Source organism: Xenopus tropicalis, chromosome 7 (genome assembly GCF_000004195.4).
Source record: "Xenopus tropicalis strain Nigerian chromosome 7, UCB_Xtro_10.0, whole genome shotgun sequence".
In the NCBI taxonomy this organism is placed as follows: Eukaryota; Metazoa; Chordata; class Amphibia; order Anura; family Pipidae; genus Xenopus; species Xenopus tropicalis.
The window spans coordinates 132,165,794-132,180,756 of NC_030683.2; the positions used below are offsets into that span (position 1 = coordinate 132,165,794).

Below are 14,963 nucleotides of genomic sequence, written 5' to 3' on the forward strand. Positions count from 1 at the left end.
AGGGGGCAAGAGGGGCATAGGCTGCAGTAGGGGGTAACACAGGAATGCAGTGAGGCATATGAATCCCCCATTGGCTCTCTCATATCCAATAGCCCAGGGCTGGGGATCACAGCAGGATGGGATGGGGGTGCACATTTTATCTCCTTAGCCTCCCTGCGCGGGGGCATTCCCACCGTTACCATAGCGACCCAGTGACACATACCCAGGCCATAAAACAGCCTTAGCCCCAAACAAAAGGCAGCGGCCGGGAGTCATTGTACTGAGAGGGAACACAAAAGCCTCATCAAATAACTGTGCCGAGCTGCTGCCTCCTAGGGTCCCCGGCAGTCGGTGGCGCTGGGGGACACCCAGGCACCCACATTGCACCCACAGCACTCTGACTATGGGCACCCACGCCGGCAGCTGCTCCGTGCTGCCACACTTGTTTGTCCTGCTGAGTTTTATGGTCTCCGCCACCCAGTCCCTAGAAACAGGTAGGTAACTGGGGAGAGGTGGGCCGGGGGGGGGGGATAATGGGCTCTGTCTCTCGCTCAGAGAGCTGGCACTTAGTCATATCAGCTGGGCACTGTTATATGGTGTTTGCTGTTTGCTCCTGGGGGGGGTATCAGCCACTCTGGGGGCAAGAACATTACTAAACATCTGGCTCTTGAGCAAAGGGCATGCTGGGAGTTGTAGTACAGTCGGAGGAAATAGGGCAGCTACTGAAGTTACTGAACAAATCCACATTCCCTCCCACTCCCATAATATATCTAGCTCCGTGTATGGGGCAATAGAGGCAATACGATAGAAACGGGGCAAGTAGGAATAGCTCTGGGCACAAGGGCTTACAATCTCTAGGGAATACGGCTTTGCTTGATATTATGAGTATTGTTTTGTAAGCTTCAGTGGGTCTATGATGTAGAGATGCAATTGGTCTTTATTTTTTGTAGTTTTTTTTAGTTATTTCATTTTTAAGTTCAGCAGCTCTGCAGTTTGGAGTTTCAGCAGCTATCTGGTTGCTAGGGTCTAAATTACCTTAGCAACCAGGGAGTGGTTCGGATGAGAGACAGGTATATGAATAGAGGAGGGGCTGAATAGAAAGATAAGGAATAAAAAGTAACAATAACAATAAAACTGGAGCCTCACAGAGCAATAGGGTTTGGCTGCCGGGGTCAGTGACCCCCAAGCTGCAAAGAGTCAGAAGAGGAAGGAAAAAAATTAAAAATCTATAAAGAATAAATAATGAAGACCAATTGAAAAGTTGCTAGGAATAGGCCATTCTATAACATAAATTAAAGCTGAACCCACCCCATGGCCCAGTTTGGGGTGGGAGTGGCTCTCTGATTACTGGGTTAGAACAAAAACACCCTGGGGGTCATTTATTACCACTGGGCAAATTTGCATCTGGGCAGTAACCCATGGCAACCAATCAGAAATTAGCTTTCATTCTTCTACCTGCAGATGGCTGGAAAAATAATAATAAACTGGTTACTACGGGTTACTGCCCCAGTGTATTTCACATTTGCTCCCGGGCCGGTACCACTGATACCCAACGGGGGGGAATAAGGCCTAATAATGTGTCTATTGATGATGTTTTCCTAATGTTGCCGGACTACAGCTCTCAGCATGCCCTGACCCTGGCTTTGCTGCTGGAGGAATGATGGGAGTTGTAGTCCAGCAACATGTGGAACTGTCCCTGTGTATCTGGTTCTGTGAGTAACGGGAGGGATAGGGATAATGAGGAGATGATGGCAGATACAGTAAATGGCTTTAGGAAAGGGTCGGCTGTGGGCAAATACATACAATGTGCCTCGTTGCCCCAGGGTGGAATTATCAGGAGAGACACACAAATATGGCCATTAATCTTCTAGATTGGCCACCATCCCGGATACCATCCTGCGGGTCACTGCCTTTATGGGAGCTGAATAGACCCACCCCGGGGCACGTGCCCCCCGGCGCTCTCATTTCCCTTACAAAGCCCCCTCTCTGTGACCTTTAGCCGCCATTGGAAAGCGATGTTTGCTGTGGGCTGTTCCTGCCCGAGCCCCTAAGTAAGAGTTATGACTGGGAGGTAGGGCAGATGCACGGCCTTCAGCTCCACTCAGTACAATGCTGCCCCCCCAATTGCTAACTTATACCCCTCTAACTAGGGGTTTCTGTGCCACTGAACTGCTTTATTCTCAGAGTGAAATCAGTCACTGAACTCTATTCTCTCAGGGGGCAGAGAAGTGACTGGTTGCCCCTTTCCATACATCTGCCCACGGTGTTGCCCCCTCTGCTCTGAGGAACTGAGTAAATGCCCCATAATCCAGTGCACATGTTGAACTGTTTTACTTTCCTCACTAATTAGCGGTTGGTGGGATTATCTGTTTGTGTCTCACTTGAACTGTTTTACCCACCCACTTAGCACTTGTGTGAGTACTTATAGAGTTGCGCTGTCGCACATCAGTTCTGAGTATCACCTCTGCCCATAGGAAGATATTTCCCAAACTGATATCTCTCATGGAGGGGTTTGTTTTGAACTGTATTCTTCCTTTCGATTGGCTCTGTCTCTGCCCCGCCCACATCTGGCATAATAGTTATATGTGAGTGCGCCACTCCTGCTGTGTCACTGTAACAATATGCCCTACTGTCTCCATCTTGCCCTACTGTCTCCATCTTGCCCTACTGTCCCCATCTTGTCCTACTGTCTCCATCTTGCCCTACTGTCTCCATCTTGCCCTACTGTCTCCATTTTGCCCAACTGTCTCCATTTTGCCCAACTGTCTCCATCTTGCCCTACTGTCCCCATCTTGCCCTACTGTCTCCATCTTGCCCAACTGTCTGCATCTTGCCCTACTGTCTCCATCTTGCCCTACTGTCCCCATCTTGCCCTACTGTCTCCATCTTGCCCTACTGTCCCCATCTTGCCCTACTGTCTCCATCTTGCTCTACTGTCTCCATCTTGCCCTACTGTCTCCATCTTGTCCTACTGTCTCCATCTTGTCCTACTGTCTCCATCTTGCCCTACTGTCTCCATCTTGTTCTACTGTCTCCATCTTGCCCTACTGTTTCCATCTTGTCCTACTGTCTCCATCTTGTCCTACTGTCTCCATCTTGCCCTACTGTCTCCATCTTGCCCTACTGTCTCCATCTTGCCCTACTGCCTCCGTCTTGCCCTACTCTCTCCATCTTGCTTTACTGTCTCCATCTTGCCCTACTGTCTCCATCTTGCCCTACTGTCCCCATCTTGCCCTACTGTCTCCATCTTGCCCTACTGTCTCCATCTTGTCCTACTGTCTCCATCTTGCCCCTACTGTCTCCATCTTGCTCTACTGTCTCCATCTTGCCCTACTGTCTCCATCTTGCCCTACTGTCCCCATCTTGCCTTACTGTCTCCATCTTGCCCTACTGTCTCCATCTTGCCCTACTGTCCCCATCTTGCCTTACTGTCCCCATCTTGCCTTACTGTCTCCATCTTGCCCTACTGTCTCCATCTTGCCCTAATGTCTCCATCTTGTCCTACTGTCTCCATCTTGCCCCACTGTCTCCATCTTGTCCTACTGTCTCCATCTTGCCCTACTGTCCCCATCTTGCCCTACTTTCTCCATCTTGCCCTACTGTCTCCATCTTGCCCTACTGTCTCCATCTTGCCCTACTGTCTCCATCTTGCCCTACTGTCTCCATCTTGCCCTACTGTCCCCATCTTGCCTTACTGTCTCCATCTTGCCCTACTGTCTCCATCTTGCTCTACTGTCTCCATCTTGCCCTACTGCCTCCATCTTGCCCTACTGTCTCCATCTTGTCCTACTGTCTCCATCTTGCCCTACTGTCTCCATCTTGCCCTACTGTCTCCGTCTTGCCCTACTGTCTCCATCTTGCTTTACTGTCTCCATCTTGCCCTACTGTCTCCATCTTGCCCTACTGTCTCCATCTTGCCTACTGTCTCCATCTTGTCCTACTGTCTCCATCTTGTTCTACTGTCTCCATCTTGCCCTACTGTTTCCATCTTGTCCTACTGTCTCCATCTTGTCCTACTGTCTCCATCTTGCCCTACTGTCTCCATCTTGCCTACTGTCTCCGTCTTGCCCTACTGCCTCCGTCTTGCCCTACTGTCTCCATCTTGCTTTACTGTCTCCATCTTGCTTTACTGTCTCCATCTTGCCCTACTGTCTCCATCTTGCCCTACTGTCTCCATCTTGCCCTACTGTCTCCATCTTGCCCTACTGTCTCCATCTTGCTTTACTGTCTCCATCTTGCCCTACTGTCTCCATCTTGCCCTACTGTCTCCATCTTGCTTTACTGTCTCCATCTTGCTTTACTGTCTCCATCTTGCTTTACTGTCTCCATCTTGCCCTACTGTCTCCATCTTGCCCTACTGTCTCCATCTTGTCCTACTGTCTCCATCTTGCCCTACTTTCTCCATCTTGCTTTACTGTCTCCATCTTGCCCTACTGTCTCCATCTTGCCCTACTGTCTCCATCTTGCCCTACTGTCTCTATCTTGTCCTACTGTCTCCATCTTGTTCTACTGTCTCCATCTTGCCCTACTGTTTCCATCTTGTCCTACTGTCTCCATCTTGCCCTACTGTTTCCATCTTGTCCTACTGTCTCCATCTTGCCCTACTGTCTCCATCTTGCCCTACTGTCTCCATCTTGCCCTACTGTCTCTATCTTGTCCTACTGTCTCCATCTTGTTCTACTGTCTCCATCTTGCCCTACTGTTTCCATCTTGTCCTACTGTTTCCATCTTGTCCTACTGTCTCCATCTTGTCCTACTGTCTCCATCTTGCCCTACTGTCTCCATCTTGCCCTACTGTCTCCGTCTTGCCCTACTGCCTCCGTCTTGCCCTACTGTCTCCATCTTGCTTTACTGTCTCCATCTTGCTTTACTGTCTCCATCTTGCCCTACTGTCTCCATCTTGCCCTACTGTCTCCATCTTGCCCTACTGTCTCCATCTTGCCCTACTGTCTCCATCTTGCTTTACTGTCTCCATCTTGCCCTACTGTCTCCATCTTGCCCTACTGTCTCCATCTTGCTTTACTGTCTCCATCTTGCTTTACTGTCTCCATCTTGCTTTACTGTCTCCATCTTGCCCTACTGTCTCCATCTTGCCCTACTGTCTCCATCTTGTCCTACTGTCTCCATCTTGCCCTACTTTCTCCATCTTGCTTTACTGTCTCCATCTTGCCCTACTGTCTCCATCTTGCCCTACTGTCTCCATCTTGCCCTACTGTCTCTATCTTGTCCTACTGTCTCCATCTTGTTCTACTGTCTCCATCTTGCCCTACTGTTTCCATCTTGTCCTACTGTCTCCATCTTGTCCTACTGTCTCCATCTTGCCCTACTGTCTCCATCTTGCCCTACTGTCTCCATCTTGCCCTACTGCCTCCGTCTTGCCCTACTGTCTCCATCTTGCTTTACTGTCTCCATCTTGCTTTACTGTCTCCATCTTGCCCTACTGTCTCCATCTTGCCCTACTGTCTCCATCTTGCCCTACTGTCTCCATCTTGCCCTACTGTCTCCATCTTGCTTTACTGTCTCCATCTTGACCTACTGTCTCCATCTTGCCCTACTGTCTCCATCTTGCTTTACTGTCTCCATCTTGCTTTACTGTCTCCATCTTGCCCTACTGTCTCCATCTTGCCCTACTGTCTCCATCTTGTCCTACTGTCTCCATCTTGCTCTACTGTCTCCATCTTGCCCTACTGTCTCCATCTTGCTCTACTGTCTCCATCTTGCCCTACTGTCCCCATCTTGCCCTACTGTCTCCATCTTGCCCTACTGTCTCCATCTTGTCCTACTGTCTCCATCTTGCCCTACTGACCCATGTTGACCAAATTAAACTATCCAACCATATTGTCTCCTTCTTGCCCCACTGTTCCCATTTTGCCCTACTGCCTTTAATCCTGTAATCCTACAGATGACAGCTGTTTTTGGGGCCTGTCTCTGTGCAGTAGGCACTGAGAGTTTAGAGGATGACAGTGAGAGCCCATCCCAATATCAGGCAGTTGGAGGGGAGTTTGGGGGGGGGGTTGTTACTTATCTGAGACTCGGGGGATGAATTTTCAAGGTCAAGGTCAAGTTGATGTCCATTGCCTACAAACAAAGCTCTGTGTGTGTGGGAGGGGCTTGAGAAAAAGCAGGTACCGCCCCCTTTAGCCTTGCGCTTTATTTAGATACACTTGTACCTAAATCCTGAGTGTGGAGCCCTCACTGCCATTTATTTATTAACCCCCTGGGGCAGCACATTGGTTGTTTACTAGGAGGGGGGGGGGCAGGAAATGGTCCCATTCTCTCCCCTTACAAACACGTTTACCCCCGTCCCACTGACCTGCGCTCATCTCCATCCCTTTCTATTATGGTCCCTTTTGTCTGGGGCAGTTGCGCCCTTGTTATGAGCTCATCGGGGCTATTCGTGGCCCCCCCAGGGACAGAGTATGTTCCCACATGAGCAGCCGGCATTCTGCCAGCCCCGTCCCCCTGGAGACAGAGCTTGTAAATGTTGGGGGGCTGTAAATCCTCTCCATTCCAGATGGTGATAAACCTAAATGAAGGCAGGGGAGGGGGGGCCGCGAGCAAAGTTGTGCCCGGAATGTTCCAACCTGGAACGGAGTCGGAGAAAATAAACAATAAGGGATGGTCAGTGAGAGGCGGGATATAGGGAAGCCCCTCCCCCCAGAAACTAAAGGGTCTTCACTATTTAATGGGATTCAAGGCCAAGTTCAACCCTTTGTTAATTCATCCAGAGGAGGGCTCCCTATAGCCGGAACAGTATAGGCAACGATTCCCTGTTTCCATGGGCCTAGCCCATAGGCTAACGCTCACTCACTGGGCGGAACCTGTCTCATCTGTATGTAAATAAACACAAGGAATTATGGGGGTATCCTATAGGCTAACGCTCACTCACTGGGCGGAACCTGTCTCATCTGTATGTAAATAAACACAAGGGATTATGGGGGTATCCTATAGGCTAACGCTCACTCACTGGGCGGAACCTGTCTCATCTGTATGTAAATAAACACAAGGAATTATGGGGGTATCCTATAGGCTAACGCTCACTCACTGGGCGGAACCTGTCTCATCTGTATGTAAATAAACACAAGGAATTATGGGGGTATCCTATAGGCTAACGCTCACTCACTGGGCGGAACCTGTCTCATCTGTATGTAAAAAAACACAAGGTATTATGGGGGTATCCTATAGGCTAACGCTCACTCACTGGGCGGAACCTGTCTCATCTGTATGTAAATAAACACAAGGAATTATGGGGGTATCCTATAGGCTAAAGCTCACCCACTGGGCGGAAGCAGGGGTGTGATTCCACAAATAAATCATAATAAAGCCTTTACAATAAACCCATGTAAATGGGATTCGCTTGGAGCACTTTGGGATTAGTTCCCAGAATTCCTTGTGTTTATTTGCATACGTATGAGGGGGTCTCCTCAACCCTTTTGATTTACCATTGATTCAAAACTCAATATATATAATGGTCAGAGAAGTACAGGCCAATGGACTGCAGGACAGAGCTCAGCACCCATGAAACCCCTGGGTGCCTGTTTTGTTCTTCACCACAAGTAGCTGAGTAGTTCTCTGATGCCAGGGAATGCCACGATCTGATTGGTCAGATGTGATTTGATGTTAACAGATCACTTGGAATTTTTGAGAATCCCGTAGATTGCTGAGCTTGGTTGTTATTTGTGTGATGTTGGTCTCCATGATCTCCTGGTTGTCTCCTCCTTAGTGAACTTGGTGGACTTCTGTGGCCAAACGGTCCGAGGGGACGGAATGATCGTGAATTCCCACAGCGAGTCCAGGAAGTATTACTTTGTCTCTATGGGGACGGACTGCCGGCTGACCATGCAAGCCTCGGCCCTGAAGGACAAGGTCCAGTTCCAGTTCCGCTTCTTCCTGGTCTACAGCCTTTTACGTATGTCCAACGCTCAGAGCGAGGCGTCCGGGCCGGGGACTAACAGCAGTGGCCAAGGTGCTTCAGCTCCGGAGGAAACGAAAGCAACTGGGTCAGGGCAGGGAAGTCACTACGATCCATGTAATTCCGGGTCCTACGTTCAGTTCTATGATGGAAAAGACCAGAATTCCGAGCCACTGGGGACCCCTCTGTGTGGGAAGACCATTCCGAGGCCGGTCCTTTCTACTGGAAACTTCCTGACCCTGCGGCTCGTCACCAGAGGGCAACAGCCAAGGGTGGACTTTGTGGGAGACTTCACCTCCTTCAGAATCGGTAAGGTGATGGCTGGGGGAACATACGCTCTACCCTAGCGCTCTGTACCCAGGGGCACAAACTTGCCCTCTTGCCCCTCAGCACATTCTAGATACAGACTGTACCCACAGAAACCTGTGCCCACTCGCCTTAGGAGACCCCCAGAGTAAGGGAATTTAATCCCCCAAGTACAGAGCTCTGATCCTGATTCCTGCTTCTGGGCTGCTTTCTTTCCCATGGTCAGGCAGGGGTAAATAGAAACTACAAGGAGGGCTTTTTGCTGTATTTATCTCTTAGGGCCAAGGCAAACTGTGTAATGCAGTCTGTTGGTCACAGTTTGCAAAATCTCTTGGGGGAGATTGGATTCCCTTACCCAGGGGGGGGTTCCTGCCTGACCATGGGAAAGAGAGCAGCCCAGGAGCAGGAAGTACAGAGAATCAGAGCTCTGTACCTGGGTAAGTACTGGGGGGAGATTGGATTCACTTACCCAGGGGGAGGTTCCTGTCTGACCATAGCAAAGAGAGCAGCCCAGGAGCAGGAAGTACAGATAATCAGAGCTCTGTACCTGGGTAAGTACTGGGGGGAGATTGGATTCACGTACCCAGGGGGAGGTTCCTGCCTGACCATGGGAAAGAGAGCAGCCCAGGAGCAGGAAGTACAGAGAATCAGAGCTCTGTACCTGGGTAAGTACTGGGGGGAGATTGGATTCACTTACCCAGGGGGAGGTTCCTGCCTGACCATGGGAAAGAGAGCAGCCCAGGAGCAGGAAGTACAGAGAATCAGAGCTCTGTACCTGGGTAAGTACTGGGGGGAGATTGGATTCACTTACCCAGGGGGGGTTCCTGCCTGACCATGGGAAAGAGAGCAGCCCAGGAGCAGGAAGTACAGAGAATCAGAGCTCTGTATCTGGGTAAGTACTGAAGTACTGGGGGGAGATTGGATTCACTTACCCAGGGGGAGGTTCCTGCCTGACCATGGGAAAGAGAGCAGCCCAGGAGCAGGAAGTACAGAGAATCAGAGCTCTGTACCTGGGTAAGTACTGGGGGGAGATTGGATTCACTTACCCAGGGGGGGGGGGGGTTCCTGCCTGACCATGGGAAAGAGAGCAGCCCAGGAGCAGGAAGTACAGAGAATCAGAGCTCTGTACCTGGGTAAGTACTGGGGGGGAGATTGGATTCACTTACCCAGGGGGAGGTTCCTGTCTGTACCTGGGTAAGTACTGGGGGGGGCAGTTTAGGGGGGTATTTTCCCAGGAGAGAACATTCTCTCACACTCCTGACTCTTATTTTCAGGGTTTAACAGCAGTGAGTGCAGGTCGGAGCCGTACTTCCACTGTCTCAATGGCAAATGCATTCCCTCCAGTCTGGTCTGTGACTCTAAGAACATAGACAATTGTGGGGATGGGAGTGACCAGTCCCCTAATGCCCCGGCGAGCTGTACCCCCATCTCTGCAGATAAGCAGGGCACCAGCAAAGGTTTGTACATCCCAGTTACCCCATAGGGGGCAATATTTGTAGCTGAAGGTTCTCCCTTAGACTCCAATGGTTCTTTGCCTAAACAGACACAGCTTTTTGCCCCTAGTAGGTCTCTGTCCAATCACTGCCCTTATATCTGTACCTGCCTCCATAGGGGGCACCGGGGCCCGGAACCTGGGGGACGTTATGGCCACCCCGACAGTCGGCCTGAAGACGTTTGAGGAAACAACGTTGAATCTGAGCTACGGCACCGCTGGGAACCAGCAGCTGCTTCACCCGGAAATGGCCCATCCCCACGGCACCGCCGAAGGTACCAGAACCAACTGATTCTACTTATAGATCCAGAAAGCCCTAATAGCCCTAGAGATGAGGGGATTGGCACCAATTGCCCTTTTACCCCAAGAAGAACTAGAACAATCTGCCCTCTGGTTTGTTACTGGCAGCTCTTCATTGGGGCAGTTGTAGCACCGTCAGAACCAACTCTGGGAGGTTGAACCTGGTGGAATTAGTATTTGCCCTGAGCTGGGGGTATTGCCCAGTAATTGCCTGTTTTTTTTACCCATAATTCTGTTTTACAGAGAGCAAGTCGTACACCTCCCTCCTCTACCTGTACGTCATCCTGGGCCTGGCGGTGGGCGTGGCCTTGCTGTTTTGGTGCTGCTGGTCCCCCGGTTGGTTCATATGGAGAATAAGCATCTGTCGCTTCATCCCCTGCTGCAACTCCTTCTGCGCCTCCTGTCACCTCTGCACCCGTAGCTGCACCTTTAAGGAAAAGTGCCGCCCTGGGAAAGTCACCCCACAGAGTGCAGCTACCACTGTGCCCGTTTGAGGGGGGCAGTTCCATGCCAGGCACCTCTGCCAGGAACATTCAGTGGCATCCAGACACCTGGGGAGGAGGAGGAGGAGGGTGGCGCTGATCCAGTTCTACCTCATTGTAGCCACAACCTAGCGACACTCTTAACTTATTTCTGCCCCAAAGAGACGGCGTGTTGGGCAACTGCAAAGAAGCGGGACAAACCATTCCCAGTGCCCGGGAGGGAAGGGGGCAGTCAGACAATGGATGCTTCCAGCGAGCTTTCTTTTGTATTTATAAACCCAAATAAACCCAAAATGCTCTGAGGGGGTGAAGGAATGTGAAATATTTCTCTGGGGGTAAGTAGCAGGGCTGTCCTTAATGGGGGCTGTCAGGGGGCAAAATACCAGGAATATGGGCACATTTAGCCGCTGATGGTTGTAGATAAATATCTAAGTAGAGCCATACTTGGTGTTGCCCCCCACTGCGGGTAGGCAGACCCCTCTTTCACTTGCTCCATGGATTTGGGGGGCACCCAGCCATAGTGGTGGCTACAGGCAGCAACTACTGAGAGACCACCATTATGGCAGCCCTTGCTCTACAGAATACCCTAGAACTTCATTTGCCCCTCGGCATAGTGCCCCCAAGTGTACCCCAGAATATCCTCATAAAAGCAACATAAGTATGTGTCCCCAGATGACGGGGACAAATGGGGGACATTGGAACGCACTACATTGCAGCATACACCGCTGTGCCCGAGGGAATGGGACCAAGGACAAGTAGATGCCATGGGAGGCTTGGGGTAATGGGGGAACTAGAAGGCCAGTGATCACCTACCTGTACCACCGGCCTTGATATGGGATTCCCTAGGGCTGATGTTAGAGTGGTGGCCTTGAGCATAGAGATTGCCTCAGGTTGGGCACCCCTTGGGTAATTAGTGATGGTATCAGCTGTACTATTTTGCCTCCCCTATTCTGGGGCACCAAGGCAGATGCCCTCTCCTGCCCACCCTAAAGCCGACCAACATAAGTCGTTTGTGCCCAACGTTTGGATAAACTCTAGAAGAATTTCTTGGCCAGACGAGCAGTTATGGTTCCACCACCCACATGGAGGCCTCAACCTGGAACCCAAGCTCTTTGGAAGCAGAGCGGCCAACTGGGCATCACACACATGGGCCACTGCTGTTATTGGACAACCGGACTATCGGCCCTATCGGGTCAGAACAACTGTGAGGTCTAAGAAGATGAGATGCATCTTTATCTGTATGTAAAGCAAGATGGCACCATAGCCTGGTCCTTAGTGGCCACCGGGCACAACCCACAGACTGGCACAGGGCTGCCCGCTTGGAAGCAGGGAAAAGATCTGTAGAACATTAAAATAAAAATCTGTTTATTAAATTGGGGCCGGGAGACCATGAATATATAAGAACACGGCACAGAGACACATAATGATTGACACGTCTGAGAGTAGGAGTCGCAAACTACAGTGCACCCCATACAGGCACCCCTGTCCCACCACTCATGTCCCTCTATAGATTCCATCATCGCTCTGTTCCTGATATTGGCGCCAACTGCTTCCTGCTGCCAGGAAAGTGCTAATGTTTCTCACTGTTCCAGAATGTTCCGGAACATCCAGTGGTCTGTATATTACACCCCTCTCTCGATCAGCCGGAAGTTCTAAATCCCCCCCCAACCGCATATTCTAAGGACCTTCCTATATTTCATAGTGTTGTAGCCCAAAATGGAGCAGTTCCTGCCCAGTCCTTGTATCTGACAACATAGAAATCTACTTCTCTTGTCTCATGAGGGCAAAACTGCATTAAAGGAGAAGTAAACCCAAAACTAAAATGCTGCCCAATGAAACAACTGTCATTCTAAGCAACTTCCCAATATCCTTCTCTGGTTCTGACTCCTGATACAACTCCCCAATACCCATTCATCCCTCATTCTCACTGGGTTTATAGTTATGTGTAACTGTCACTGTGTCTGTCCCTTTCCCTTCCCTGCACTGCTGGTTCTGACTCCTGATACAACTCCCCAATACCCATTCATTCCTCATTCTCACTGGGTTTATAGTTATGTGTAACTGTCACTGTGTCTGTCCCTTTCCCTTCCCTGCACTGCTGGTTCTGACTCCTGATACAACTCCCCAATACCCATTCATTCCTCATTCTCACTGGGTTTATAGTTATGTGTAACTGTCACTGTGTCTGTCCCTTTCCCTTCCCTGCACTGCTGGTTCTGACTGCTGATACAACTTCCCAATATCCTTCTCTGGTTCTGACTCCTGATACAACTCCCCAATACCCATTCATCCCTCATTCTCACTGGGTTTATAGTTATGTGTAACTGTCACTGTGTCTGTCCCTTTCCCTTCCCTGCACTGCTGGTTCTGACTCCTGATACAACTCCCCAATACCCATTCATTCCTCATTCTCACTGGGTTTATAGTTATGTGTAACTGTCACTGTGCCTGTCCCTTTCCCTTCCCTGCACTGCTGGTTCTGACTCCTGATACAACTCCCCAATACCCATTCATCCCTCATTCTCACTGGGTTTATAGTTATGTGTAACTGTCACTGTGTCTGTCCCTTTCCCTTCCCTGCACTGCTGGTTCTGACTCCTGATACAACTCCTCAATATCCATTCATTCCTCATTCTCACTGGGTTTATAGTTATGTGTAACTGTCACTGTGCCTGTCCCTTTCCCTTCCCTGCACTGCTGGTTCTGACTCCTGATACAACTCCCCAATATCCATTCATTCCTCATTCTCACTGGGTTTATAGTTATGTGTAACTGTCACTGTGTCTGTCCCTTTCCCTTCCCTGCACTGCTGGTTCTGACTCCTGATACAACTCCCCAATATCCATTCATTCCTCATTCTCACTGGGTTTATAGTTATGTGTAACTGTCACTGTGTCTGTCCCTTTCCCTTCCCTGCACTGCTGGTTCTGACTCCTGATACAACTCCCCAATACCCATTCATTCCTCATTCTCACTGGGTTTATAGTTATGTGTAACTGTCACTGTGTCTGTCCCTTTCCCTTCCCTGCACTGCTGGTTCTGACTCCTGATACAACTCCCCAATACCCATTCATTCCTCATTCTCACTGGGTTTATAGTTATGTGTAACTGTCACTGTGTCTGTCCCTTTCCCTTCCCTGCACTGCTGGTTCTGACTCCTGATACAACTCCCCAATATCCATTCATTCCTCATTCTCACTGGGTTTATAGTTATGTGTAACTGTCACTGTGTCTGTCCCTTTCCCTTCCCTGCACTGCTGGTTCTGACTCCTGATACAACTCCCCAATACCCATTCATTCCTCATTCTCACTGGGTTTATAGTTATGTGTAACTGTCACTGTGTCTGTCCCTTTCCCTTCCCTGCACTGCTGGTTCTGACTCCTGATACAACTCCCCAATATCCATTCATTCCTCATTCTCACTGGGTTTATAGTTATGTGTAACTGTCACTGTGTCTGTCCCTTTCCCTTCCCTGCACTGCTGGTTCTGACTCCTGATACAACTCCCCAATACCCATTCATTCCTCATTCTCACTGGGTTTATAGTTATGTGTAACTGTCACTGTGTCTGTCCCTTTCCCTTCCCTGCACTGCTGGTTCTGACTCCTGATACAACTCCCCAATACCCATTCATTCCTCATTCTCACTGGGTTTATAGTTATGTGTAACTGTCACTGTGTCTGTCCCTTCCCTGCACTGCTGGTTCTGACTCCTGATACAACTCCCCAATATCCATTCATTCCTCATTCTCACTGGGTTTATAGTTATGTGTAACTGTCACTGTGTCTGTCCCTTTCCCTTCTCTGCACTGCTGGTTCTGACTCCTGATACAACTCCCCAATACCCATTCATTCCTCATTCTCACTGGGTTTATAGTTATGTGTAACTGTCACTGTGTCTGTCCCTTTCCCTTCCCTGCACTGCTGGTTCTGACTCCTGATACAACTCCCCAATATCCATTCATTCCTCATTCTCACTGGGTTTATAGTTATGTGTAACTGTCACTGTGTCTGTCCCTTTCCCTTCCCTGCACTGCTGGTTCTGACTCCTGATACAACTCCCCAATACCCATTCATTCCTCATTCTCACAGGGTTTATAGTTATGTGTAACTGTCACTGTGTCTGTCCCTTTCCCTTCCCTGCACTGCTGGTTCTGACTCCTGATACAACTCCCCAATATCCATTCATTCCTCATTCTCACTGGGTTTATAGTTATGTGTAACTGTCACTGTGTCTGTCCCTTTCCCTTCCCTGCACTGCTGGTTCTGACTCCTGATACAACTCCCCAATACCCATTCATTCCTCATTCTCACTGGGTTTATAGTTATGTGTAACTGTCACTGTGTCTGTCCCTTTCCCTTCCCTGCACTGCTGGTTCTGACTCCTGATACAACTCCCCAATACCCATTCATTCCTCATTCTCACTGGGTTTATAGTTATGTGTAACTGTCACTGTGTCTGTCCCTTCCCTGCACTGCTGGTTCTGACTCCT

The 14,963-nt window shown here is 49.7% G+C and overlaps 1 protein-coding gene across 2 annotated transcripts; it reads left to right on the forward strand.

Annotated features, from left to right (window-relative positions):
- ldlrad2 (low density lipoprotein receptor class A domain containing 2) lies at positions 1 to 11,844 on the forward strand. Of its 2 annotated transcripts, XM_031906140.1 has the most exons (5): positions 6 to 473; positions 7,703 to 8,200; positions 9,472 to 9,654; positions 9,809 to 9,964; positions 10,233 to 11,844. In XM_031906140.1, exons 1-5 carry the CDS (start codon positions 383 to 385, stop codon positions 10,481 to 10,483), a joined length of 1,179 nt encoding a protein of 392 aa, XP_031762000.1. In that variant the 5' UTR covers positions 6 to 382; the 3' UTR covers positions 10,484 to 11,844. The 2 variants fall into 2 exon arrangements, with proteins under 2 accessions (XP_031762001.1, XP_031762000.1); XM_031906141.1 differs by lacking the exon at positions 9,472 to 9,654 and having other exon boundaries at positions 1 to 473.
- The last annotated feature ends 3,119 nt before the right edge of the window (positions 11,845 to 14,963 follow it).

Excerpts from the sequence above, each read along its gene's own strand:
- ldlrad2 (XM_031906140.1), top strand. The coding sequence starts at position 383 with ATGGGCACCCACGCCGGCAGCTGCTCCGTGCTGCCACACTTGTTTGTC. Across the intron at positions 8,201-9,471 it reads CTTCACCTCCTTCAGAATCG|GGTTTAACAGCAGTGAGTGC; the intron begins GTAAGGTGATGG and ends TCTTATTTTCAG. Across the intron at positions 9,655-9,808 it reads TAAGCAGGGCACCAGCAAAG|GGGGCACCGGGGCCCGGAAC; the intron begins GTTTGTACATCC and ends CTGCCTCCATAG.